This window comes from Salvelinus alpinus, chromosome 26 (genome assembly GCF_045679555.1).
Source record: "Salvelinus alpinus chromosome 26, SLU_Salpinus.1, whole genome shotgun sequence".
NCBI classification, from domain to species: Eukaryota; Metazoa; Chordata; class Actinopteri; order Salmoniformes; family Salmonidae; genus Salvelinus; species Salvelinus alpinus.
Genome location: NC_092111.1, coordinates 40,761,391 through 40,789,291, shown reverse-complemented (window position 1 = coordinate 40,789,291; position 27,901 = coordinate 40,761,391). Strand labels below are relative to the sequence as shown.

At 44.7% G+C, this 27,901-nt stretch overlaps 1 protein-coding gene across 11 annotated transcripts; it reads left to right on the top strand.

The window, feature by feature from the left end:
- The first annotated feature begins 388 nt into the window (after positions 1-388).
- LOC139555312 (homeobox-containing protein 1-like) lies at positions 389-27,823 on the top strand. Of its 11 annotated transcripts, none has more exons than XR_011670975.1 (12): positions 389-606; positions 1,157-1,247; positions 1,587-2,028; positions 4,956-5,041; positions 8,470-8,580; positions 12,733-12,978; positions 13,794-13,950; positions 18,411-18,493; positions 18,697-18,792; positions 20,977-21,095; positions 21,614-23,622; positions 23,695-27,823. XR_011670975.1 is itself a non-coding variant. In XM_071369011.1 (11 exons), the coding sequence occupies exons 2-11, from the start codon at positions 1,169-1,171 to the stop codon at positions 21,758-21,760; spliced, it is 1,566 nt and encodes a 521-aa protein (XP_071225112.1). In that variant the 5' UTR covers positions 389-606; positions 1,157-1,168; the 3' UTR covers positions 21,761-27,823. The 11 variants fall into 11 exon arrangements, 4 of the variants coding, with proteins under 4 accessions (XP_071225112.1, XP_071225115.1, XP_071225116.1 ...); XR_011670976.1 differs by having other exon boundaries at positions 21,614-23,719; positions 23,792-27,823; XR_011670978.1 differs by having other exon boundaries at positions 21,614-23,862; positions 23,899-27,823.
- Positions 27,824-27,901: the final 78 nt, after the last annotated feature.

The window sequence follows — 27,901 nt, the reverse complement described above, 5'->3', positions numbered from 1 at the left end:
CGCCTTATAGTTTTTCCCTATTCTTGCCATTCTGCTTCAATCTCTAATCAACTCGCCCACAAGACTTCCGCTGACTGGATGTTTTTTGTTTGTCACATTATCTATAATAATTTGGCTGCTCGAAATTATTTTGACCAGCTGGTGCCACTAGTGTCAACTGTGTTGGTCAAAGCCTCGAGTAGTGTAGTGAACCTATTTTCGACACAATATGCTGGAAAACCACAACGCTTGAGGAAGCTTCATTTCTCCCCAATACATTTACATACAGAATAATGCGAAATGCACTGAGACCAGGTTTACAATATAAACGTTTTTTTCAGCACTGAATGTCTTAATAATAAATTAATAACATTTTGAGTTTACCTCCCAGATGAATAACTTCCTATATCATTCCGGGGCAGTGTGGTGGGGTGAGAGGTCAGAAACTGAGACCGACTCCCTGTTTAGCGATTCGGTTTTTCTCCGGTGCTGCTGCATCCCGGGACAATGTGACCCTGCACGGATCACCTTCATTAGCTTGTTGGAAACCATTACGAAGTGGGTCGGTCGGTCGACGTGCACGGTTGAGTGAGCGTCAGCTGGTGTAGCTTGCCACAGCAGCGGGAGGTAAGGAAGGGGGGCTGCGGGTTAGCATTAACTAGCTACCGGTATCTGCATTAGTTAGAATGACATGATCTCACATCCACAATCGATAATTTTGGTGCAAGGTTCTCTGGTTTATGCCCTACAGTAGAAAGCTTGCTAGTTAGTCCGCGCTAGCTTCTGGTGCAAGATGCATGTAATGAACTAGCTATCCAACGTAGCGAAAGTTAGCTAGTGGGAGCTATTTTTAGTAGCTTGTTAATGCATCTGTGCTATAGTATAGGCAGTTGCAAGCTAGTGTCAACACATTAACTAGCAAGCTAATAATTAGCTAGCACGATAAGCTAACCGTACCAGACTGCAGCACGTCAGTGGAAGTGATTGGCAAGTCTCATTTGGCAGATGGCTAACTTGGTAGCTAGGTAACATATATTTAGCAACAGGCCATATTTACAAACTTTGATAATATCTGAATTACAGTTACTAGCTAGCTGACAAGCTATCTATTACAGATGCTAGCATTCCCTCCCAACACCGTACCATGTAAACTGTATCCTGCCTCTCTCTCCGGCAGCTCCATCGAGCCATGCGACAGTGGTGCCTCCCGGCTGCGGTCCCGCGAACCGAACCAATGCCCACAGGGCGCCTCTCACCCCCGCTATCAGGTAGGCAAGGCAGGCTGGCACTGTAAATGCCATGGGTCAATAACACATTGTTTTGTAGTCAGTGCACAGATTCAATGAATGTACCCATATGTAAAATTATCTCGCGAAAGTTTGTCATTTCTGTCCACGAGAGATTGATGTACAGTAGCCTTCATCATGGCATTAAATATATTTTTTTGCCCAAAATACGTTTGGTGTTTTTCTCATTTTCCAGACACCTTTTGTGAGTGAACTTGACAACAAAGTCCCGCGTATACAGTATTTCAATGTAATATTTTTATATGTTAGAGACCTATGGGAAGTGAGTGTGGACAAGTCATGTCTGTTTTAACCCGTTAGATGTCAGGATGGAGTGTTGTGAGGTGGAGCCACGCTATACCATCGAGCAGATCGACCTCCTCCAGCGTCTCCGTCTCTCAGGGATGACCAAGCCACAGATCATCCAGGCCTTGGAGTCCCTAGAGCGGCTAGATCCCGACCATCGGCCCCCGTACTGCAACGACACCCACACCGCCAACCCGACCAACGACACCACCCCTATCACAGCCTCCGCCCCAGCCCCCTCCTCCTCTTCCTCCTCCTCTTCTTCCTCCCTCTCCTTGGCCTCCGCCACAACGCAGACCCCTGGGCTGGACGGAGCCTCGCTGTCGCCTAGCAACAGCTATGAGGCCTCTCCCCCGCCGATGTACCCACACGGGGTTGGAGTTCAGAAGTCGCTTAGCTATGACATCATGGCAGAGGAGGACTGGGATCTGGAGGAGAAGGTGGAGGAGTACATGAGGTGAGGGAGGGACAGTAGACTGTGACGTGGAGGAGTACATGAGGTGAGGGAGGGACAGTAGACTGTGACGTGGAGGAGTACATAAGGGAGGGACAATAGACTGACCTGGAGGAGAAGGTGGAAGAGTACATGAGGTGAATGTGAGGGGAGGGAGGTAGTAGTGAACCCTGAAGAGAAAGTAGAGGATGAGGAGGGGTATTTGTGGTGAAGAGGAGGGAGTTAACATGAACAGAAAGTAGAGGGGTATTTGAGGTGAACGTAAGAGACGGCAGAGAATCTAGCTCTGGGAGAGGAAGATCATCAGGTAACAACAGCCAGTCTCTGGTGATGCTGGCTTATTCTCCTACTGTTAGACTGACTCATTTGGGTCAGGTGTGTAGGGAGGGATGGATTAGAAAGATGATTGCAGCCAGGCTTACATACAGGACCTAAAGAAAGCAGAAAGCTTTATGACAGTTTCTGGCAATATGGCGCCTTGTGCAAGTTAGTAGACGTTCCAGAAACCACAGTTAAATCAATGCAGAGAGAAAGAAAATAGAGAATGAGAAGTAGAACATGTAATAATAGATGTACAATTGGCAATGATTACTAGTCTATATACAAGGGCTACCGGCGCCTAGTCTATATACAAGGGGTACCGGTACCTAGTCTATATGCAAGGGCTACCGGCACCTAGTCTATATACAAGGGCTACCGGCACCTAGTCTATATACAAGGGCTACCGGCACCTAGTCTATATGCAAGGGGTACCGGTACCTAGTCTATATGCAAGGGGTACCGGTACCTAGTCTATATACAAGGGCTACCGGCACCTAGTCTATATACAAGGGGTACCGGTACCTAGTCTATATGCAAGGGCTACCGGTACCTAGTCTATATGCAAGGGGTACCGGTGCCTAGTCTATATACAAGGGCTACCGGCACCTAGTCTATATACAAGGGGTACCGGTGCCTAGTCTATATACAAGGGCTACCGGCGCCTAGTCTATATACAAGGGGTACAGGCTCCTAGTCTATATACAAGGGGTACCGGCGCCTAGTCTATATGCAAGGTGTACAGGCTCCTAGTCTATATGCAAGGGGTACCGGCGCCTAGTCTATATGCAAGGGGTACCGGCGCCTAGTCTATATGCAAGGGCTACCGGCGCCTAGTCTATATGCAAGGGGTACCGGCGCCTAGTCTATATGCAAGGGGTACCGGCGCCTAGTCTATATGCAAGGGGTACCGGCGCCTAGTCTATATGCAAGGGGTACCGGCGCCTAGTCTATATGCAAGGGGTACCGGTGCCTAGTCTATATGCAAGGGGTACCGGCGCCTAGTCTATATGCAAGGGGTACCGGCGCCTAGTCTATATGCAAGGGGTACCGGCGCCTAGTCTATATGCAAGGGGTACCGGCGCCTAGTCTATATGCAAGGGGTACCGGCGCCTAGTCTATATGCAAGGGCTACAGGCGCCTAGTCTATATGCAAGGGGTGCCGCCGGCGCCTAGTCTATATGCAAGGGGTACCGGGTTAATCTGATTGTGTGTATAGGATACATTATGGATAACCAGTCAACAAATGGTGGATCTGGAGTCATGTAAGCTAGGCCGATGGCTTCCCCTCCTCGTTTCTGTCTCTCCTTCATCAGCTTATCTGAAAAAAACATATGGTGTAGAATGTTTCACTCTTTGTTTGGTTCCACCAGTATATCCACATTACTGCAGATGTGATGAAGGATTGCAGATGAAGCAGATGAAGAATCTATTGAGTTGTACAGAAGTAGTGATGTCAGTTACTCTATCCACTGCTCACACCACAAACAGGAAGTGTGTTGTCTGTTCTTACTCTATGGTGTCTGTTGTTGTTGTTGGAGGGACAGTAAGTTTTGTTGTTGGAGGGACAGGAAGTGTGTTGTCTGTTCTTACTCTATGGTGTCTGTTGTTGTTGCAGGAGGGACAGTACGTTTTGTTGTTGGAGGGACAGGAAGTGTGTTGTCTGTTCTTACTCTATGGTGTCTGTTGTTGTTGCAGGAGGGACAGTACGTTTTGTTGTTGGAGGGACAGGAAGTGTGTTGTCTGTTCTTACTCTATGGTGTCTGTTGTTGTTGCAGGAGGGACAGTACGTTTTGTTGTTGGAGGGACAGGAAGTGTGTTGTCTGTTCTTACTCTATGGTGTCTGTTGTTGGAGGGACAGTACGTTTTGTTGTTGGAGGGACAGGAAGTGTGTTGTCTGTTCTTACTCTATGGTGTCTGTTGTTGTTGTTGGAGGGACAGTAAGTTTTGTTGTTGGAGGGACAGGAAGTGTGTTGTCTGTTCTTACTCTATGGTGTCTGTTGTTGTTGTTGGAGGGACAGTAAGTTTTGTTGTTGGAGGGACAGGAAGTGTGTTGTCTGTTCTTACTCTATGGTGTCTGTTGTTGTTGTTGGAGGGACAGTACGTTTTGTTGTTGGAGGGACAGGAAGTGTGTTGTCTGTTCTTACTCTATGGTGTCTGTTGTTGGAGGGACAGTACGTTTTGTTGTTGGAGGGACAGGAAGTGTGTTGTCTGTTCTTACTCTATGGTGTCTGTTGTTGTTGTTGGAGGGACAGTAAGTTTTGTTGTTGGAGGGACAGGAAGTGTGTTGTCTGTTCTTACTCTATGGTGTCTGTTGTTGGAGGGACAGTACGTTTTGTTGTTGGAGGGACAGGAAGTGTGTTGTCTGTTCTTACTCTATGGTGTCTGTTGTTGTTGTTGGAGGGACAGGAAGTGTGTTGTCTGTTCTTACTCTATGGTGTCTGTTGTTGGAGGGACAGTACGTTTTGTTGTTGGAGGGACAGGAAGTGTGTTGTCTGTTCTTACTCTATGGTGTCTGTTGTTGTTGTTGGAGGGACAGTAAGTTTTGTTGTTGGAGGGACAGGAAGTGTGCTGTCTGTTCTTACTCTGTGGTGCCTGTTGTGTTCTTCTAGGAGGGACAGTAACCTGGTGAAGGAGGAGATTAAAACCTTCCTCAACAATCGCAGGATCTCCCAGGCCATCGTGGGACAGGTCACAGGTAAATCAGTCATATATTCTGCTGAGACAGATTTTTAGTGAACCTGTGTCATCTGTTTTTAGTGTGCGCTGTTTACATTGTTTTGTATGAATATTAGTGTCTTTCCTTCTAGGATATTTTTTTTTATAATGCTCTCATTTGGCTTGTAAGTAAGCATTTCACGGTAAGGTCTACTACACCTGTTGTATTCGGCACATGTGACAAATAAGATTTGATTTGTTCCTACTCACACTCCTTCTCCATCTGTTTCTCCTCGCCTCCCATCTTTTTCTCCCTCCCCTATCTCCTACCTTCCTCTGCTTCTTATTTACCTTCCTCCTCCTCACTCCTCTCCCTCCCCTATCTCCTACCTTCCTCTGCTTCTTATTTACCTTCCTCCTCCTCACTCCTCTCCCTCCCCTATCTCCTACCTTCCTCTGCTTCTTATTTACCTTCCTCCTCCTCACTCCTCTCCCTCCCCTATCTCCTACCTTCCTCTGCTTCTTATTTACCTTCCTCCTCCTCACTCCTCTCCCTCCCCTATCTCCTACCTTCCTCTGCTTCTTATTTACCTTCCTCCTCCTCACTCCTCTCCCTCCCCTATCTCCTACCTTCCTCTGCTTCTTATTTACCTTCCTCCTCCTCACTCCTCTCCCTCCCCTATCTCCTACCTTCCTCTGCTTCTTATTTACCTTCCTCCTCCTCACTCCTCTCCCTCCCCTATCTCCTACCTTCCTCTGCTTCTTATTTACCTTCCTCCTCCTCACTCCTCTCCCTCCCCTATCTCCTACCTTCCTCTGCTTCTTATTTACCTTCCTCCTCCTCACTCCTCTCCCTCCCCTATCTCCTACCTTCCTCTGCTTCTTATTTACCTTCCTCCTCCTCACTCCTCTCCCTCCCCTATCTCCTACCTTCCTCTGCTTCTTATTTACCTTCCTCCTCCTCACTCCTCTCCCTCCCCTATCTCCTACCTTCCTCTGCTTCTTATTTACCTTCCTCCTCCTCACTCCTCTCCCTCCCCTATCTCCTACCTTCCTCTGCTTCTTATTTACCTTCCTCCTCCTCACTCCTCTCCCTCCCCTATCTCCTACCTTCCTCTGCTTCTTATTTACCTTCCTCCTCCTCACTCCTCTCCCTCCCCTATCTCCTACCTTCCTCTGCTTCTTATTTACCTTCCTCCTCCTCACTCCTCTCCCTCCCCTATCTCCTACCTTCCTCTGCTTCTTATTTACCTTCCTCCTCCTCACTCCTCTCCCTCACTCCTCTCCTCTCCCTAGGTATCACATTTGATTGATCACATACACATATTTACAGATGTTATTGCAGGTGTAGTGAAATCAGTCACTTCTGTCTCCTCGCCCAGAGTTACAGTACCACGAGAAATATTCATACCCCTTGACTTATTCCACATTTTGTTGTTACAGCCTGAATAAAATAAAAATGGATTACATTTTTTTTTTCTTCTCACCCATCTACACACAATACCTCCATAGTGAAAACATGTTTTTTTGACATTTTTGAAAATGTATTGTATATTTAAATACAGTATTCATTCCCCTGAGTCAATACTTTGTAGAAGCACCTTTGGCAGTGATTACAGCTGTGAGTGTTTTGGGGGGGGTAAATCTCTTAAGAGCTTTCCACACCTGGATTGTGCAACGTTTCCCACTGTTATTATTTTCAAAATTCTTCTATCTCTGTCAAATTGGTTGTTGATCATAGATTTTCAATCAGATTTATGTCAAACGGTAACTTGGCCACTCAGGAACATTCACTATATTCTTGGTAAGCAACTCCAGTGTAGATTTGGCCTTGTGTTTGAGGTCATTGTCCTGCTGAAAGGTGAATGAATCTCTGTGACTGAACCAGGTTTTCCCTCTAGGATTTTGCCTGTGCTTATCTCCATTCATTTTTTTTAATGTTTATCCTGAAAAATGATGACAAGCATACCCGTAACATGATGCAGCCACCACTATGCTTGAAAATATAGAGGTACTCAGTAATGTGTTGTATGTTTGGGGCAAACCCAATAACACTTTGTACTCGGGACATAAAGTGAATTGCTTTGCCACATTTCTTGCAGTATTACTTTAGTGCCTTGTTGCAAACAGGATGAATGTTTTGGAATATTTATATTCTGTACAGGCTTCCTTCTTTTCACTCTGTCATTTAGGTTAGTATTGTGGAGTAGCTACCATGTTGTTGATCCATCCTCAGTTTAATGGCTGCGATGAGAGGAAAATGCAACTTATGTGACTTGTTAAGCATATTTGTACATCTGAACTTATGTAAATTAAATGAGGAGAAAAAACCCGACGTATATTTTCTCACCCCTTTTGCTGTGACACACCGAATTAAGAGCAGGTGCACCCGATTTTCTATCAATCATCCTTGATGTCGCTACAACTTGATTGGAGTCCACCTGTGACCAATTGTTTAGGAAATGATTCAGAAAGAATAACCCCAGTCTGTCCCACAGGTGACGGTGCGCGTCAGAGCAGAAACTATCTAGAAGAAAAAGAAACGCACACCTATTTAGGCGAGGTGCTGGCTAGCGGAGTAGAACACTTGAAAATAAAGGCGAGCCGCACACCTTGGCTGAGATGGGAGAAGCTGTCAGAAGGTCAACAGTTTCTACAGTACCAATCTGGGCTTTATGGGGGAGTGGCCAAAACAGAAGCCACTTCTGAGGAAAAATGTCTGGAGTTTACAAAAAAGACAGAGCATGAGGCAAAATATTATGTGGTCTGATGACAAAGATTTAGCCTGAATGCAAAACGCTATGTCTGGGAAAACCAGGCACAGCTCATCCCCCATCGACCACCATCCCCACCATGAAGCATGGTGGTGGCCGCATCATGCTATGGGGATGTTTTTCAGCGGCAGGGACTGGGACACTTTTTTCCCCCCTCTTCTCTTTTTTTTAATGATGGAGAGAACAATGAGTGGAACCAAATACAGGCAAATCCATGATGAGAACCTGCTTCAGAGTGCAAACAACCTTAGACTGGGGGAGACGATTTTAAGTTCCAACAGTACAATGACCCCAATCTAAAACAATGCTGGAATGTCTTCAGAACAAGAATGTGAAAGTCCTTGAGTGGGCCAGCCAAAGCCCAGATTTGAATCCCATTGAAACATTTTTAAAACCATGTTTTCACTTTGTCATTATTCGGGTATTGTGTGTAGATGGGTGAGATATAAACAATAAAAAAAAGTTGAATTCAGGTTGCAACACAACAAACTGTGGATTAAGTCCAGGAGTATAAATAATTTCTGAAGCCTCTGTATATGTATATAGTTTTTGCTTTGTCATTATGGGGTATTGTGTGTAGATTGAGAAGGGGGGGGGGTGACTTAATCCATTTTAGAATAAGGCTGTAACAAAATGTGGGAAAAGTCAAGGGGTCTGACTAGTCTCCGAATGCGCTGTATAACCCTTCCCCTAGGTATCAGTCAGAGCTATATCTCTCAGTGGTTGCTGCAGCAGGGCTTGGAGATGAGCGACTCCAAACGCAGAGCCTTCTACCGTTGGTACCTGCTTGAGCGAAACAACCCAGGTAAGAACCAGTGTAGGAGGTGGCTAAGGGGAGGGAGCGGTTCATGTTGACTCCATTCTATTAGCTGGACTGCTGCTTGTTATTGTCATCTTTACCCTCTGTCCATCCTATGTCCCGTACCTCAAATCCTGCATTGTGAATCCACACACACACACACACACCTTTTCTGGTTCTAGAGGGCTGGAGAGTTCAGTGACGTACAGAGAGCAGGAGACCTGAGAGATCTATGACTGAGAGAACGTATACAGTAGGATTTAAAAACACACGCCACATTTTATACTTGGTCTAACGACATGTCCGTAGACAATTAAGAGTGCGCCAAGTGTCGCTAGTCAAAACAGGATTTAAATGTCTGTCAAGTTTCCTTGTCGCACAGACGTGGAAAACATGTGAAGTGTCTGCAACTGTCGCAATGTCCGTTGTCGTGGTTCGCCGGGCTGCCATGGCAACTATACCAAATCCTCCTGTGACAAGATGCAGGACTTCTAAAATTCTCCGAATTTATTACAGAAGTTATTCTGTCAGCTTGCCATTACCTTGGAAATAATTATGTTGTGTGTTTATTTTCTTGTAATAATGATTTTTATAAAGTAGCTCAAGTTAAGATGTTGTCAGCTATACACTGGTCATTATTTGAACTGGCTAGCCAGCTAGCTACCTGGCTAGCCAGCTAGCTACCTACAGTGACTTCAGAAAGTATTCATACACCTTGACTTATTCCACAGTTTTGTTGTTACAGCCTAAAATCCATTTTGAATTATAAAAAAAATCTCTCACCCATCTACACACAATACCCCATAATGGCAAAGTGGAAACATGTTTATAGAAATTGATTAAAAATAAAACACTAATATACTGTTTCTTGATCAGATAAATATTCAACACCCTCAATCAATACATGTTAGAATCACCTTTGGCAGTGATTACAGCTGTGAGTGTTTCTGGGTAAGTCTCTAAGAGTTTTCCACACCTGGATTGTGCAACATTTGCCCATTTAAAAAAATATATATATATATATATATTTTAAAAATTCTTATTTTCAAAATTCTTCAAGCTCTTTTAAATTGGTTGTTGATCATTGCTAGACAACCATTTTCAGGTCTTGCCATAGATTTTCAAGTAGATTTGAGTCAAAAACTGTAATTCGACCATTCAGGAACATTCACTGTCTTCTTGGTAAGCAACTCCAGTGTAGATTTGGCCTTGTGTTTGAGGTTATTGTCCTGCTGAAAGGTGAATGAATCTCCCAGAGTCTGATGGAAAGCAGACTGAACCAGGTTTTCCTCTAGGATTTTGTCTGTGCTTAGCTCCATTCCGTTAGATATTTTTGTCCTGAAAAACTCTCCAATCCTTAATGATTACAAACATAACACTTTGTATTCAGGCCAAGAAGTTAATTGCTTTGCCAATTTTTTTGCTGTATTACTTATTTTTTTATTTAGCCTTTATTTAACTAGGCAAGTCAGTTAAGAGCAAATTCCTATTTACAATGACTGCCTACCAAAAGGCAAAAGGCCTCCTGCGGGGACAAGGGCCTGGGATTAAAATAAATACAATATAAATAGGACAAAACACACATCACAACGAGAGAGACAACAAAACACAACATAGAGAATTTAGTGCCTTGTTGCGAACAGGATGCATGTTTTGGAATCTTTTTTTTCTGTACAGGCTTCCTCCTTTTATTCTGTCAATTAGGTCAGGATTGTTTAGTAACTAAAATGTTGATCCAGCTGTTAAACTGTTTATGAAGTGACCATTGACCTAATGCTGAAATCCTTGAGTGGTTTCCTTCCTCTCCGGCAACTGAGTTAGGAAGGACGCCTGTATCTTAGTAGTGACTCGGTGTATTGATACACCATCCAAAATGTAATTAATAACTTCACCATAATAAAAGGGGTATTCAATGTCTGCTTTTTATATTTGTACCCATCTACCAATAGGTGCTCTTTTTTGCGAGGCATTGGAAAACCTCCCTGGTCTTTGTGGTTGAATCTGGGTTTAAAATTCACTGCTCGACTGAGGAACCTTACAGATAATGAGGTAGTCATTCAAAACTCATGTTAAACACTTATTGCACACAGTGAGTCCATGCAATTTATGTGACTTGTTAAACACTTTTTTTTTTTTTTTTTCTGAACTTATTTAGGCTTGCCATTACAAAGGTGTTGAATAATATTAACTCAAGACATTTTAGCGTTTTCATTTTTAATTTGTAAACATTTTTAAAAACATAATTCCACTTTGACATTGTGTGTAGGCCAGTGACGACATCTCAATTTAATCCATGTTAAATTGTAAAACAACTTAATGTGGCAAAAGTCAAGGGGAATAAATACTTTTCTGAAGGCACTGTAGCTAACTAGCTAGCAACGAACCAAAACATTGTTTAGAAAATTGCTTTTAGTTGCCTAGCTTGCTAGGTTGACATTTCCTGAAATTTTTAAACGGATGGGTTTATTGGTGTTGAAGTAGACAGTGCCGTTTGGAGCGCACCGGGCTGCTGTTTTTGGTTTATTCGTTGTCATAACGACGACGACAAGTTTGACGTCGGACGACAATAGAATGTTCATGATGTCGCTACGTAATGTCTACAGACATGTCGATAGACGACTGTAAACCAGCCTTTAATGTCGATATTAATCAATTATGTTTAAAGTCATCTGGTTTGAAGTGAAACTCTAGTGGATGAGTGTGGTGTCTGTCCATCCATCTAAACCCAGGCTACAGGAACGTCGCGATTCGTCCATCTAAACCCAGGCTACAGGAACTTCGCGATCCCTCCCTCCAAACCCAGGCTGCTGGAACGTTGCGATCCCTCCATCTAAACCCAGGCTACAGGAACATTGTAGCGCTTCAAAACCCAGGCTACAGGAACGTCGCGATTCGTCCATCTAAACCCAGGCTACAGGAACATTGTAGCGCTTCTAAACCCAGGCTACAGGAACGTCGCGATCCGTCCATCTAAACCCAGGCTACAGGAACGTCGCGATCCGTCCATCTAAACCCAGGCTACAGGAACATTGTAGAACATCTAAACCCAGGCTACAGGAACATTGTAGAACATCTAAACCCAGGCTACAGGAACATTGTAGACCATCTAAACCCAGGCTACAGGAACATTGTAGAACATCTAAACCCAGGCTACAGGAACATTGTAGAACGTCTAAACCCAGGCTACAGGAACATTGTAGAACATCTAAACCCAGGCTACAGGAACATTGTAGAACATCTAAACCCAGGCTACAGGAACATTGTAGAACATCTAAACCCAGGCTACAGGAACGTCGCGATCCGTCCATCTAAACCCAGGCTACAGGAACATTGTAGAACATCTAAACCCAGGCTACAGGAACGTCACGACCTCATAAGAAGTCAACAATAAACATCCACACAGACCAATGTATAGATGCGCTAGAAGTGTTTTGAAAATGAAACTGTTTGCTCAATTCTACATCGGCAAAGACATTAGCCTAAATATTACAATGTTTAATCTGTCACTTTAGTGCTTCACTCCTATGTCACATGAGCAAAATGCATGAAAAGAAGCCTTCATGTACAATCTACCTACCCCACCCTTCTTCATGCCATCCCACTGTCCTTTCCTCCCTTCTTCACCAAGCTTTGATGCTGCTTCTGTGTGGTTCTCAGTCCTGATCCTGGAGAGGTAGAATTCCGGTGCTGGTTTTCATTCCTACATGGCTAACAGGCTAACCATAATAACCCCATCTAATACTAACAATGATGCTAATTCTCGATCCTAATGCTAACATGTTGCCTTTCTCTATGCCTTTCTACCTGGTGGGCACTTCACTACTAAACTTTTTGACCTGTCCGCTGTTTACCTATTCAGAACAGTAATCTCAAAGTTTCTCTTGTTAACTTAACTAACACCATTGTGGCCACAAAAATGATTGGATGAAGTCAGTAAGATTCAGTTATAAAACGTATTGTTAAAAAAATAAAAATACATAAAAGTAATGTCTGGCCTGGCATTTTAATGAACTACATTCCTGTTGATAGACATACAAACAGGTGATCTGATTTTGATTGACTGCAAGACTTAAACCAATATTGCCCAAACTCTGTATGTCTACTTAGATACGTCTGTGGCCTGACCTGACCACTGGTTTGGTTTTGTCCTTAATGAAGGGCTGAGATGGAGTGAAAGCCAGCACGGCCCAGCGGGTCTGGGCCCAGGGCTCTGTGGTCTCGGCCAGGGGTTGGGTCAGAACCTGGGCTCTGGACCCGCCAGGGGAGGGGACAGAGACGTCACGGGGATGGTGGGAAACGCCGCTACGGGCGCCACGGCCGCGGCCACGGCCGCCACCACCTGGGGCAGGCAGAGAGAGCTGCTGATGCACCTCCTCCCATGGTACACTGCTGCCGCACAGCCAGGTAACAGCCAGGTAACAGCCAGGTAACGGCCAGGTAACGGCCAGGTAACAGCCAGGTAACAGCAAGCCCCCCCCCCTGCCCACCCATGCCCATAACAGGCAACCACTCTTACAGGGCTCAACCCTTCCTCTCTCTCCTCAGTTCTGTCTGTGGCTGTTCAGGAACGAGGCAGGTGACGTTTTTACTAGTCCAGGTTTTAGGTCACGCTCTGAGTTCCATTACTAAAGTCAAAAGTTTTTTTTTTTTAAAGACTGCAGCCCTCAGTGACCACTGTCTGTCTGATACATCCTGTCATCACATAGCCTGCATGCCTGTCTTTGTGCCTTCCCACTGTCAGTCCGAGGGATGTCATGTATCCTAAAAGTTACCAAATCCTTATTAAAATACAACAGTCATGTGATTGAACCATCAGTTCTTTCTCATGACTAATAGTTACAATGGGTTACTTTCTCTGATGTTTAAACTTCCTCCCTCACCTTCCCTCACTACCCTCTCTCACTCCCTCTCTCACCTCCTTCCCTCACTCACTCCCTCCCTCACCTTCCCCCTCCCTTCCTTCCTCCCCTCTCACCTTCGTCTCGCCACCTCCCCCTCTCGTCCCTTTCTCTCGCCACCTCCCCCTCTCGTCCCTTTCTCTCGCCACCTCCCCCTCTCGTCCCTTTCTCTCGCCACCTCCCCCTCTCGTCCCTTTCTCTCGCCACCTCCCCCTCCCGTCCCTTTCTCTCGCCACCTCCCCCTCCCGTCCCTTTCTCTCGCCACCTCCCCCTCTCTTCCCTTTCTCTCGCCACCTCCCCCTCTCATTACGGCCCATGTAGGTGCTACCCTGTCGATGCGCTCCCTGGTGAAGGAGGAGCCTGATTGGAGGACGGGGGTCAGCCCCGGGGAGAGGGGCGGGGTGGTGGGCGGTCCTCTGAGGCTGCGGAGGGGAAGCAGGTTCACCTGGAGGAAGGAGTGCCAGTCAATCATGGAGAGGTGAGCCAATCAAAGAGCTCTGATTGGATTGGGTATCCATTACAATAGTGGTGCATTGTTTTCCATTTGACGAGCCAACTGTCTGCTTACGTAGAAAGAGCTTTATAAATACATTTGATTGATTATCTATGTTGACACACACCTGGAAGAACAGCACACTCGGAGAGCGACTGCTATTTACTCAAATAAAGTCAATCTAAATCAAATAAAAGAGAAACTAATAATTAAGTACAAATACTGTTGTAGAGTTAAAGAGATCCCCTCCAGCTATAGATGTATAGGAACTTCTTGTCTTATTATTAATAGTGGAGAACTTTCCTTAAACTAGAGGACATCATGTTACATTTTCAACAATGTTTCAATATTCAAATCCGATGTCCCCAACTGTCCCATAGTAATGAACGAGTCGGGACGAGACAGACAGGCAGCGTTTCTCAGCCAGTCGAAATCATGAATCAGCTGGCATAATTTGTATGGATATATGCAAAGAAATGTCCAATGAAACAATGTGCAGCTAGTTTTTCCAGCTTCAGTTTGAAGCGATTGTGTTAGTTGTGTTGTTGGCTGTGTTGTTGGCTAGCTCCTCTGAACAACAGTGTCCTGACGAGAGAACACATTTTCTACGCCAGGTGAAATCGTGCATCATTAGCTCATTGTTATGGATGTATCCAAATAAATGTCACTAGAAAACAGCTTAAACAAATGCAACTACTCTTATTCTGTCTGCACTTTTTGACGTGACTGTAAGTTAGCCGTAGTTGGCTGGCTAGCAAGCAAGGGATAAGAATGTTGCCAGCCAGTTACGGCAATGGAACATTTAGAACGAATGACTCGGTCGCTTCCATAGATACAGAACAAAAAGACTGAACGACTGGGTCGCGTCTCTGGCAACCAAACCAATAAAACGAAGAGACCAGCCAGCTTGTGTAGCAACCCTAGATTTGTGTCGGGACTTTATCTTGTGGAAGGATGAAATAGTATGAATAAATCCGTCTTTTTTTTTTGTTTTTTTTTAATGAATATGTTGGTAACCCGTTGTATAAACGTGATAATGCCCTTGAAGCCGGTGTTTGGAGGATATATTGGAACGTTTGCCGGCCCGAGACGATATATCCTCCAGACACAGGCTTCTCTGGCATTATCACTTAAATAATCTACTGTAATTTATTTAGGCAGCAGTCTTGTTTGTTTCTAGCTCATTCTATAGTAATGTTGAAATGTTTTTTTTGTTTTATTTAACATTTTGTTTGACACGATTCATGTTCATTTGGACATTTTGTTTTAATCATTTCACATGGTTCTCATTTTCCTGTGTATCCCGGGGTTGAAAACAACAGACATCTGAAACAGTTGACATGGGAAATAATCACATTGTTTTACTGGCTTTGTAGTTTAGAATTTTTATGACATACGTTTATTACATGTTAACTTTTACAGTACAAAGATATTACAAGCATTTTGCTACACTCACATTAACGTCTGCTAACCATGTGTACGTGACAAATAACATTTGATTTGATATTTGATGAAAAGGTACTATTTTGTATATTTGTTATGATACAGATTTGAATCGTAGGTGAAATATTGCTTAGTTGCAAATATTGCAAGACAATATTAGTGAACAATTTTTCAGTGTAATGGGTAAGAAGGCTAATGCCTCAACTTCCTGGGACAAGATCAGCCTAGTGTATCATTCCCTGGGAAAAATAAGTGTTTTAATAAATACTCCTCTGGGAACACACTTTGTTCACACAATATTGTATGTCTTTTGCCCAAATTTAAATTCAATGAATACGAATCTGTGTCAACATGGATATCACAGTATTCGGACATGGGGTTAAATCCATCGTGCTGAGATTCCTGTTAATTTGTTACAAATGCATGTCGGGAGACCGATTTCAAAACTGGTTAATCACAATTACTGCAGTGGTCAACAAACTTTTTCCTGGAGAGCTATAGGATGTCAAGGCTTTTGTTCTACCCCTGCACTAATTATTAGTGGTTGTGTCTATTGATGTTAGTGGTGGGTGATGTCATGACAAGCTGTTTCCCATCAAGGCCTTTGTGACATATCTGTTTTAGAAACTGGTATTCTTTATAACGGATTTCTAACCGATTTTAAAAAGCCAAGTATATCCTAAGTATAAGAATGATCTTTGTCGCACTGTTTCCTGAAGCGGGCGACTCTGCTGTGATGTTTTCTAAGCAGAGGTCACTCTCAGTAATGAGAACACAACAGGCACGTAGACCAGTCACACCGTCACACAGCTCTATGGATTACGCAATGCCACTGCAATGCCGCTTCTCTTTTATGGGCTAGTTTACACTCCCGTCGCGCTGAAGGGCGATACTGTAGGTTAGTGTGATGGGGGGGGGGGGGGGGGAGTGCTCCTGCTGTTTATTTGTAAAGGGAAGTTATTATTATTCAGACAGGGAAATGGAGGGGAAGGAGGAAGATGGAGGGTGGACTAAGTGGTGCAATAAATCTTTGTTTATGTAAAATGAGGTTGTTTTTAATTATTGCAGAGAAACGGAGAGTGAAAAACAGTGCTGAATGTAATCCACCTAATGTGTCCCATTAATCTACTGTACTACTTCAATGAGAGTGTCTGATTGGTTAGCAATGCAGTCAGGGATCTTTTAAGCACTTACAGATTTGTAACCTATACAAATTGCACATTTAAAAAAAGAAAGGAAATAGATGACGTAGTACACAATTTTCAGTGACCCGTTTTAGCTCGTGAGCACTACTTTCAGAACTACTGGCTGAAATGCTACAAAACTACTGGCTGAAACGATACAAAACTACTGGCTGAAATGATACAAAACTACTGGCTGAAACGTTACAAAACTACTGGCTGAAATGCTACAAAACTACTGGCTGAAATGCTACAAAACTACTGGCTGAAATGATACAAAACTACTGGCTGAAACGCTACAAAACTACTGGCTGAAACGCTACAAAACTACTGGCTGAAACGCTACAAAACTACTGGCTGAAACGCTACAAAACTACTGGCTGAAACGCTACAAAACTACTGGCTGAAACGCTACAAAACTACTGGCTGAAACGCTACAAAACTACTGGCTGAAACGCTACAAAACTACTGGCTGAAACGCTACAAAACTACTGGCCGAAATGCTACAAAACTACTGGCTGAAATGCTACAAAACTACTGGCTGAAACGCTACAAAACTACTGGCTGAAACGCTACAAAACTACTGGCTGAAACGATACAAAACTACTGGCTGAAACGCTACAAAACTACTGGCTGAAATGCTACAAAACTACTGGCTGAAATGCTACAAAACTACTGGCCGAAATGCTACAAAACTACTGGCTGAAACGCTACAAAACTACTGGCTGAAATGCTACAAAACTACTGGCTGAAATGCTACAAAACTACTGGCCGAAATGCTACAAAACTACTGGCCGAAATGCTACAAAACTACTGGCCGAAATGCTACAAAACTACTGGCTGAAACGATACAAAACTACTGGCTGAAACGATACAAAACTACTGGCCGAAACGCTACAAAGCTCTGGAGCATCACTTTAATTGCCGTGGGTGAGGCTAATCTAGCTGGATGTTTTCTCCTTCCTTCCTCCATTAAAGTGATGCTCCAGTAGTTTTGTAGCATTTCGTCCAGTAGTTTTGTATCGTTTCAGCCAGTAGTTTTGTATCGTTTCGGCCAGTAGTTTTGTAGCGTTTCGGCCAGTAGTTTTGTATCGTTTCAGCCAGTAGTTTTGTATCATTTCAGCCAGTAGTTTTGTAGCATTTCAGCCAGTAGTTTTGTAGCGTTTCGGCCAGTAGTTTTGTATCGTTTCGGCCAGTAGTTTTGTAGCATTTCGGCCAGTAGTTTTGTAGCGTTTCGGCCAGTAGTTTTGTAGCGTTTCGGCCAGTAGTTTTGTAGCGTTTCGGCCAGTAGTTTTGTAGCGTTTCAGCCAGTAGTTTTGTAGCGTTTCAGCCAGTAGTTTTGTAGCGTTTCAGCCAGTAGTTTTGTAGCGTTTCAGCCAGTAGTTTTGTAGCGTTTCAGCCAGTAGTTTTGTAGCGTTTCAGCCAGTAGTTTTGTAGCATTTCAGCCAGTAGTTTTGTAGCATTTCAGCCAGTAGTTTTGTAGCATTTCAGCCAGTAGTTTTGTAGCATTTCAGCCAGTAGTTTTGTATCGTTTCAGCCAGTAGTTTTGTATCGTTTCAGCCAGTAGTTTTGTATCGTTTCAGCCAGTAGTTTTGTAGCGTTTCAGCCAGTAGTTTTGTAGCGTTTCAGCCAGTAGTTTTGTAGCGTTTCAGCCAGTAGCATTTCAGCCAGTAGTTTTGTAGCGTTTCGGCCAGTAGTTTTGTATCGTTTCGCCCAGTAGTTTTGTTGCGTTTCGGCCAGTAGTAGCTTCTGATTGGTTAATGCCATGGGTGGGGGCGTTGTCTAACACTGTTCTAATTGGCTGGTTGTTGTGTCTGTCAGTTTCTTCATGGAGAACCAGTACCCTGATGAAGCGAAGAGAGAGGAGATCGCTAACGCCTGTAACTCAGTCATCCAGAAACCTGGTCAGTTTGGTTCAAGCACTGCCCACCCACACACCTGTAACCAATGTCTTAATTCTTAACCCAATCATCATGAATTCATATCTACCTTTTTCTTATGCCCCTTTTAAACAAGTTATTTTATTACCAATTAAGTCCTATGTTCAAAAGGCTCACCAAATGTCACCTATTCACTTGTCCATCTCTCCTCTGTCACTATTACCCAGGATGCAAGCTGTCCGAGTTTGAGCGTGTCACGGCTCTGAAAGTGTACAACTGGTTCGCCAACCGCCGGAAAGAGATGAAGAGACGGGCTAATATAGGTGAGAATCTCTAATACCAAAACACCCCCTTAGGTGTCAGCACTATGATAAGAGTTCAACGTTAGCCATTGTTAGGCTAGCTGGAATGTCTATTTTCAGATGTAGGAGATGTATCTACTGGTAGAGGGTCTGCATGTTACTAGAGATGTAGCTGCTGGTAGAGGGGCTGCGTGTTACTAGAGATGTAGCTGCTGGTAGAGGGGCTGCATGTTACTAGAGATGTAGCTGCTGGTAGAGGGGCTGCGTGTTACTAGAGATGTAGCTGCTGGTAGAGGGGCTGCGTGTTACTAGAGATGTAGCTGCTGGTAGAGGGGCTGCGTGTTACTAGAGATGTAGCTGCTGGTAGAGGGGCTGCGTGTTACTAGAGATGTAGCTGCTGGTAGAGGGGCTGCGTGTTACTAGAGATGTAGCTGCTGGTAGAGGGGCTGCGTGTTACTAGAGATGTAGCTGCTGGTAGAGGGGCTGCGTGTTACTAGAGATGTAGCTGCTGGTAGAGGGGCTGCGTGTTACTAGAGATGTAGCTGCTGGTAGAGGGGCTGCGTGTTACTAGAGATGTAGCTGCTGGTAGAGGGGCTGCGTGTTACTAGAGATGTAGCTGCTGGTAGAGGGGCTGCGTGTTACTAGAGATGTAGCTGCTGGTAGAGGGGCTGCATGTTACTAGAGATGTAGCTGCTGGTAGAGGGGCTGCGTGTTACTAGAGATGTAGCTGCTGGTAGAGGGGCTGCGTGTTACTAGAGATGTAGCTGCTGGTAGAGGGGCTGCGTGTTACTAGAGATGTAGCTGCTGGTAGAGGGGCTGCGTGTTACTAGAGATGTAGCTGCTGGTAGAGGGGCTGCCTGTTACTAGAGATGTAGCTGCTGGTAGAGGGGCTGCCTGTTACTAGAGATGTAGCTGCTGGTAGAGGGGCTGCCTGTTACTAGAGATGTAGCTGCTGGTAGAGGGGCTGCCTGTTACTAGAGATGTAGCTGCTGGTAGAGGGGCTGCCTGTTACTAGAGATGTAGCTGCTGGTAGAGGGGCTGCGTGTTACTAGAGATGTAGCTGCTGGTAGAGGGGCTGCGTGTTACTAGAGATGTAGCTGCTGGTAGAGGGGCTGCGTGTTACTAGAGATGTAGCTGCTGGTAGAGGGGCTGCGTGTTACTAGAGATGTAGCTGCTGGTAGAGGGGCTGCGTGTTACTAGAGATGTAGCTGCTGGTAGAGGGGCTGCGTGTTACTAGAGATGTAGCTGCTGGTAGAGGGGCTGCGTGTTACTAGAGATGTAGCTGCTGGTAGAGGGGCTGCGTGTTACTAGAGATGTAGCTGCTGGTAGAGGGGCTGCGTGTTACTAGAGATGTAGCTGCTGGTAGAGGGGCTGCGTGTTACTAGAGATGTAGCTGCTGGTAGAGGGGCTGCGTGTTACTAGAGATGTAGCTGCTGGTAGAGGGGCTGCGTGTTACTAGAGATGTAGCTGCTGGTAGAGGGGCTGCGTGTTACTAGAGATGTAGCTGCTGGTAGAGGGGCTGCGTGTTACTAGAGATGTAGCTGCTGGTAGAGGGGCTGCGTGTTACTAGAGATGTAGCTGCTGGTAGAGGGGCTGCGTGTTACTAGAGATGTAGCTGCTGGTAGAGGGGCTGCGTGTTACTAGAGATGTAGCTGCTGGTAGAGGGGCTGCATGTTACTAGAGATGTAGCTGCTGGTAGAGGGGCTGCATGTTACTAGAGATGTAGCTGCTGGTAGAGGGGCTGCGTGTTACTAGAGATGTAGCTGCTGGTAGAGGGGCTGCGTGTTACTAGAGATGTAGCTGCTGGTAGAGGGGCTGCGTGTTACTAGAGATGTAGCTGCTGGTAGAGGGGCTGCGTGTTACTAGAGATGTAGCTGCTGGTAGAGGGGCTGCGTGTTACTAGAGATGTAGCTGCTGGTAGAGGGGCTGCATGTTACTAGAGATGTAGCTGCTGGTAGAGGGGCTGCATGTTACTAGAGATGTAGCTGCTGGTAGAGGGGCTACGTGTAGCTGCTGGTAGAGGGGCTACGTGTAGCTGCTGGTAGAGGGGCTACGTGTAGCTGCTGGTAGAGGGGCTACGTGTAGCTGCTGGTAGAGGGGCTACTTGGATAAAGGACAGCATTTCCCTTTCTCTATCCCTGTTTCTACCTTTTTGTCTGCTTTCTTTCTCCTCCTTCCTTCTCCCTCTCGCCTTCTCCCCGTCAGAGGCAGCCATCTTGGAGAGTCATGGTATCGAGGTTCCAAGCCCGAGCTGTCAATCCAACGGGGAGGAGTTGGAACCACAGGACTTCGCAGAGCAAGTGAATCAACGATTCATCGAGCAAGTGAGTCAGTGAATCATAGAGCAGGTGAATCAACGATTCATAGAGCAGGTGAGTCAGTGAATCATAGAGCAGGTGAGTCAGTGAATCAACAATTCAGTCAGGGATTTTATCATTGAACTTGTACAATAAACTGCAACATGATGGCCAAATGACTGTCTTTCCACACCAGACGCGTTCATGACATAGAGGTTAAAATACCAAAACCAACTGTGAACCAACTTTATTCATTTGGAGACGGGTCAAAACACATTTGAAACGTTCATGGACACTTAGCTAGCTTACATTACCACCACCAACTGGACTGGAGTGTGGACCTCAGTCCATCTTTCAATCACCCACGTGGGTATATGCTCCTAAAAACCAATGAGGAGATGGGAGAGGCGGGACTTGTAGTGCGCGCGTGTGAGCTGTTTGGATGAAATGATTGAGTAACATGTATGTTTACATTTTATTTTGCGGGACACGTAACGCGGACTGTCTGGTCAGTACAATACTATCTAATCTTTTTCCTTTTACAGGAAGAGATCTCTTCCAGGAAGGACCTTGATCTACAAGACACCTCCTCATTGGCTGCCGTCGAGGTCCTTCCCCCTCCAAGCCCCACCTCTCAGGTTCTGGAACAGAAAGCTGACGAATCGAAGAGAGAGACAGTGGACGAGGAGTGACCAATGGGAGAGCGTGGATTTGAATATATAACGGCATATTAAAATATAATATTAATAATAGATGCTCTGAATGTCTTCAAGGGTTATGACAAGTCAGTGCGTTAATTGTTGAAAAGGGTGCTATAGCTCTCGGTGCCTCTAGTGGTAGGGAGGCCACTGTCTATACAGTAATCATGCTTTATAGTAATGTCAATATTTATCTCTTATCTCCTCTATGTAGTGCATTCCAAGACAGTCTTAAACGAAAGACGACTCCTTATAAAGAATAGGGGTCTTAAGTGGTTAAATCCTCTAGAAGCTCAACAGCCTTTTAACGTTTTCTTTGCTACTTGCTTTTTTATTTTTTTAAAAGGTTTTGACGAGTGGTTGCGGAATGTTTTGAACCTGCAGGTCAGGTGTGTTCGATGATGAGGTGAAGACGGGTGTGTTTGGTTGAGGCCAGTTGATCTTTTGCTGTGACGATAAGTGTTCCCGATTTTTAATATCAGCCTTCTCTGCTAGCTTGAATGTCTTTGACCCCAATCTTAGTAAGCTTGTTAGACTTTGGGATCAACCAATCAAGTCGTCCGGTCAGTGTTAAGAGTCCAACCCTGAGGGACAAATGGAATCTCAGGTAAACCCAAAGATGGTGGATGATAACAAGTCATCACGTTTCTCTCTCTCTAATAAGCTCGTTCAAAAGGATTGTTTCATATCGAATGTTGACTGTTTCTGCAACAACAACAAAAACATCTGTATTCTGTCTTTAATTGTAATGTCAGCAAGCCAAACTTACACAGAGTTTGATTTATTACGCTTCCTTATGGTCGTCTTTCCTCAACAAATGTTGATTGATCAAATGAACATTTTATTATGCATAAGTAGCGAACTAAATAATAATAATAATAATGAATTACTCATATCCCTTTTTCTCTTATCGACATGAACCACGAGTCCTCCACCCATCGAGAAGCTAGACTGTACTCAAAAGTCTGGTTTGGGTTTTTAAAAATATATATATATCTTCTAGGCCACATAAAATCATAGTTATTATAAAGGTTGTTAATCATGACGTGTAAATGTATCTGTGTTATAAGCAGCACCTTCTTTTTAGAATAAGCTCATCGTTATATATGTACTGAGTGACTGAACGCTGTCCTTCCTGCTCATTCCTTTTTAGTTCAGATAGTTCCAAGAAGAAGAACTTTATTAAAATGTCTTTCATGTTCATTTGATGTCAGCTGTGTGCTCCCGGTCATAAAAAAATGATTGCTAGCTGATGATGTTACAAGCATGACTATATAACTGAACATGAAACCCTCTGGATTTAAATGTAAATGGAGAGTGTTTGGGGAGCACTTTATTTCACATATGGATTTTACAGTTCTGCCCTAGCCCAAGGTCTTAATGGTTGTCATTATACTCACAGGGCTGAATCGTAACTGTAGATACACATGCCGAACTCTTGTGACCTCTGCCTAAATCATGCATTGAAGTCAATGGGAGAGATATGCCTGAATATGCAAGTAAAGTGCACAGACAGACCTCAAGTCCAGGGCTCACTTAAAAGTAAAAAGTCCCATTGAGACTTCCCTGGTTAAATGAAGGATAAATAAATACAAAGTTAGGATTCAGCCCTAAGATCAGGGGTGTTAAACTCATTCCATGGAAGACCTAGTGCAGTGTTTCCCAAACTTGGTCCTTGGGGCTCCAAGGGGTGCGTTGGTTTTTACTCAAATGCTACACAGCTGATTCAAATGATCTTATGTAGGCGAGGTCCTTACTGAGACCTAGACAACCAGGTGAGGGGAGGTCCTTACTAAACCTAGACAACCAGGTGAGGGGAGGTCCTTACTGAGACCTAGACAACCAGGTGAGGGGAGGTCCTTACTGAGACCTAGACAACCAGGTGAGGGGAGGTCCTTACTGAGACCTAGACAACCAGGTGAGGGGAGGTCCTTACTAAACCTAGACAACCAGGTGAGGGGAGTTCCTTACTGTGACCTAGACAACCAGGTGAGGGGAGTTCCTTACTGAGACCTAGACAACCAGGTGAGGGGAGGTCCTTACTGAGACCTAGACAACCAGGTGAGGGGAGGTCCTTACTAAACCTAGACAACCAGGTGAGGGGAGGTCCTTACTGAGACCTAGACAACCAGGTGAGGAGAGTTCCTTACTAAGACCTAGACAACCAGGTGAAGAGAGTTCCTTACTGAGACCTAGACAACCAGGTGAAGAGAGTTCCTTACTGAGACCTAGACAACCAGGTGAAGAGTTCCTTACTGAGACCTAGACAACCAGGTGAGGGGAGGTCCTTACTGAGACCTAGACAACCAGGTGAGGGGAGGTCCTTACTAAACCTAGACAACCAGGTGAGGGGAGTTCCTTACTGTGACCTAGACAACCAGGTGAGGGGAGTTCCTTACTGAGACCTAGACAACCAGGTGAGGGGAGGTCCTTACTGAGACCTAGACAACCAGGTGAGGGGAGGTCCTTACTAAACCTAGACAACCAGGTGAGGGGAGGTCCTTACTGAGACCTAGACAACCAGGTGAGGAGAGTTCCTTACTAAGACCTAGACAACCAGGTGAAGAGAGTTCCTTACTGAGACCTAGACAACCAGGTGAAGAGAGTTCCTTACTGAGACCTAGACAACCAGGTGAAGAGTTCCTTACTGAGACCTAGACAACCAGGTGAGGAGAGTTCCTTACTGAGACCTAGACAACCAGGTGAGGGGAGGTCCTTACTGAGACCTAGACAACCAGGTGAGGGGAGGTCCTTACTGAGACCTAGACAACCAGGTGAGGAGAGTTCCTTACTAAGACCTAAACAACCAGGTGAGGGGGAGTTCCTTACTGAGACCTAGACAACCAGGTGAGGAGAGTTCCTTACTGAGACCTAGACAACCAGGTGAGGGGAGGTCCTTACTGAGACCTAGACAACCAGGTGAGGGGAGGTCCTTACTAAACCTAGACAACCAGGTGAGGAGAGTTCCTTACTAAGACCTAGACAACCAGGTGAGGAGAGTTCCTTACTAAGACCTTGACAACCAGGTGAGGAGAGTTCCTTACTAAGACCTTGACAACCAGGTGAGGAGAGTTCCTTACTAAGACCTTGACAACCAGGTGAGGAGAGTTCCTTACTAAGACCTTGACAACCAGGTGAGGGGAGTTCCTTACTAAGACCTAGACAACCATGTGAGGAGAGTTCCTTACTAAGACCTAGACAACCAGGTGAGGAGAGTTCCTTACTGACACCTAGACAACCAGGTGAGGAGAGTTCCTTACTAAGACCTAGACAACCAGGTGAGGAGAGTTCCTTACTGACACCTAGACAACCAGGTGAGGGGAGGTCCTTACTAATCAGTGACCTTAATTCCTCAATCAAGTACAAGGTAGGAGCGAAAACCCGCAGCCACTCGGCCCTCCGTGGAATGAGTTTGACACCTGTGCCCTACCTAGATGGTCATGAAATACACCGAGCTGCCCCGCGGGTCGACCCGCCCTAGTTGTGGCCACCACCATTTGACCTCCTAATGACAAAGTTATGCCACGGTAGAGACGAGCAGTGAGGTCGACCTGCTCCTATAGGAACCAGTAAACATGCAGCTTATTTCACCTAACTTACCCCCTGTTATGACACATACCACTGTTTAGGTCAGCTCGTTAGCCCGGTATAGCCAATTGTGAATTCAGGGGGTAGGCCCAACCGGGATTCAAGCACAGGTCCAACGACTGTCATCCCAACACCTTAGTCGTTACGCCAAGTGATGGTAAAACTTTGAAGAGGTCGTTAAGCGTTGGTTGCTACAATATCCATAGTAACTGTAGCTGAGTAGCTGACCTCAATATCTACAGTAACTCTAGCCAAGGAGCTGACCACAATATCTACAGTAACTCTAGCCAAGTAGCTGACCTACAATATCTACAGTAACTCTAGCCAAGTAACTGACCTCCAATATCTACAGTAACTCTAGCCAAGTAGCTGACCTCAATATCTACAGTAACTCTGACCAAGTAGCTGGCCTCAATATCTACAGTAACTCTAGCTAAGTAGCTGACCTCAATATCTACAGTAACTCTAGTCAAGTAGCTGACCTCAATATCTACAGTAACTCTAGTCAAGTAGCTGACCTCAATATCTACAGTAACTCTAGCCAAGTACCTGACCTCCAATATCTACAGTAACTCTAGCCAAGTAGATGACCTCAATATCTACAGTAACTCTAGCCAAGTAGCTGACCTCAATATCTACAGTAACTCTAGCCAAGTAGCTGACCTCAATATCTACAGTAACTCTAGCCAAGTAGCTGACCTCCAATATCTACAGTAACTCTAGCCAAGTAGCTGACCTCAATATCTACAGTAACTCTAGCCAAGGAGCTGACCTCTATCTACAGTAACTCTGACCAAGTAGCTGACCTCAATATCTACAGTAACTCTAGCCAAGTAGCTGACCTCAATATCTACAGTAACTCTAGCTAAGTAGCTGACCTCAATATCTACAGTAACTCTAGCCAAGGAGCTGACCTCAATATCTACAGTAACTCTAGCCAAGTAGCTGACCTCAATATCTACAGTAACTCTAGCTAAGTAGCTGACCTCAATATCTACAGTAACTCTAGCTAAGTAGCTGACCTCAATATCTACAGTAACTCTTACCAAGTAGCTGACCTCAATATCTACAGTAACTCTAGCCAAGTAGCTGACCTCAATATCTACAGTAACTCTTACCAAGTAGCTGACCTCAATATCTACAGTCACTCTAGCCAAGTAGCTGACCTCAATATCTACAGTAACTCTAGCTAAGTAGCTGACCTCAATATCTACAGTAACTCTGACCAAGTAGCTGACCTCAATATCTACAGTAACTCTAGCTAAGTAGCTGACCTCAATATCTACAGTAACTCTGACCAAGTAGCTGACCTCAATATCTACATTAACTCTAGCCAAGGAGCTGACCTCAATATCTACAGTAACTCTGACCAATTAGCTGACCTCAATATCTACAGTAACTCTAGCCAAGTAGCTGACCTCAATATCTACAGTAACTCTAGCTAAGTAGCTGACCTCAATATCTACAGTAACTCTAGCCAAGTCGCTGACCTCCAATATCTACAGTAACTCTAGCCAAGGAGCTGACCTCCAATATCTACAGTAACTCTAGCCAAGTAGCTGACCTCAATATCTACAGTAACTCTAGCCAAGTAGCTGACCTCAATATCTACAGTAACTCTAGCCAAGTAGCTGACCTCAATATCTACAGTAACTCTAGCCAAGTAGCTGACCTCAATATCTACAGTAACTCTAGTCAAGTAGCTGACCTCAATATCTACAGTAACTCTAGCCAAGTAGCTGACCTCAATATCTACAGTAACTCTAGCCAAGTAGCTGACCTCAATATCTACAGTAACTCTAGCCAAGTAGCTGACCACAATATCTACAGTAACTCTAGTCAAGTAGCTGACCTCAATATCTACAGTAACTCTGACCAAGGAGCTGAACTCAAATCTGGGTTTGTGTCATAACAGTAGGCTGTTAAGTCAGTGGTCCTATGACTGTCTATGAGACCTGTTATTGTTATGATAGCGCCGCGTAGACCGGATTATAGAGGGTTGGTGTTAGGGTTGCAGAATTCCAATAACTTTTCCTGTGTTTAACAGAAATCCTGGTTGGAAATATGAGGTATAAGCAGGAAATTGGGGGAATCCTTCCAACTGGGATTTCAGGGAAAGTAAACCATACTGCTAACCCAGTCCAACTGAGTAGGATGGGGTTGAAGTTGACTAGAGAATGATCTGAAGTCAGTATTGTCTTCCTCCCTAATGGTTAAGGTTTGACTAGTCTAGGCAGACGAGTGGCCTCCCACATTAACAGTGTTGCCCTAGGTCTGGGATTTCCAAGACTAAGGTTTTTTTGTTTGATAAGAGAGGAATCTGATCCTAGATCTGTGGTTAAGGGCAACTTCTACCTCAAGCTCTCAGTACGGACAGACAGGACCCCTAAAGCTGCATGCTGTCACAGACTAAAGCACTTCTTCTCTCTGCTTTTACCTGACAAAAAAAATAAAACATATATAAACAAACTTTAGTGTTGTTTGGTTTCATCAGACTGACCTTTTGTAAGGTCATTTTATATGAAGTACCATGTGTATATCAGTACA

Coding starts and splice junctions, on each gene's coding strand:
- LOC139555312 (XM_071369011.1), top strand. CDS start 1,169: ATGCGACAGTGGTGCCTCCCGGCTGCGGTCCCGCGAACCGAACCAATG. Junction 1,248..1,586: donor CCTCTCACCCCCGCTATCAG/GTAGGCAAGGCA, acceptor TTAACCCGTTAG/ATGTCAGGATGGAGTGTTGT. Junction 21,096..21,613: donor ATCAACGATTCATCGAGCAA/GTGAGTCAGTGA, acceptor TTCCTTTTACAG/GAAGAGATCTCTTCCAGGAA.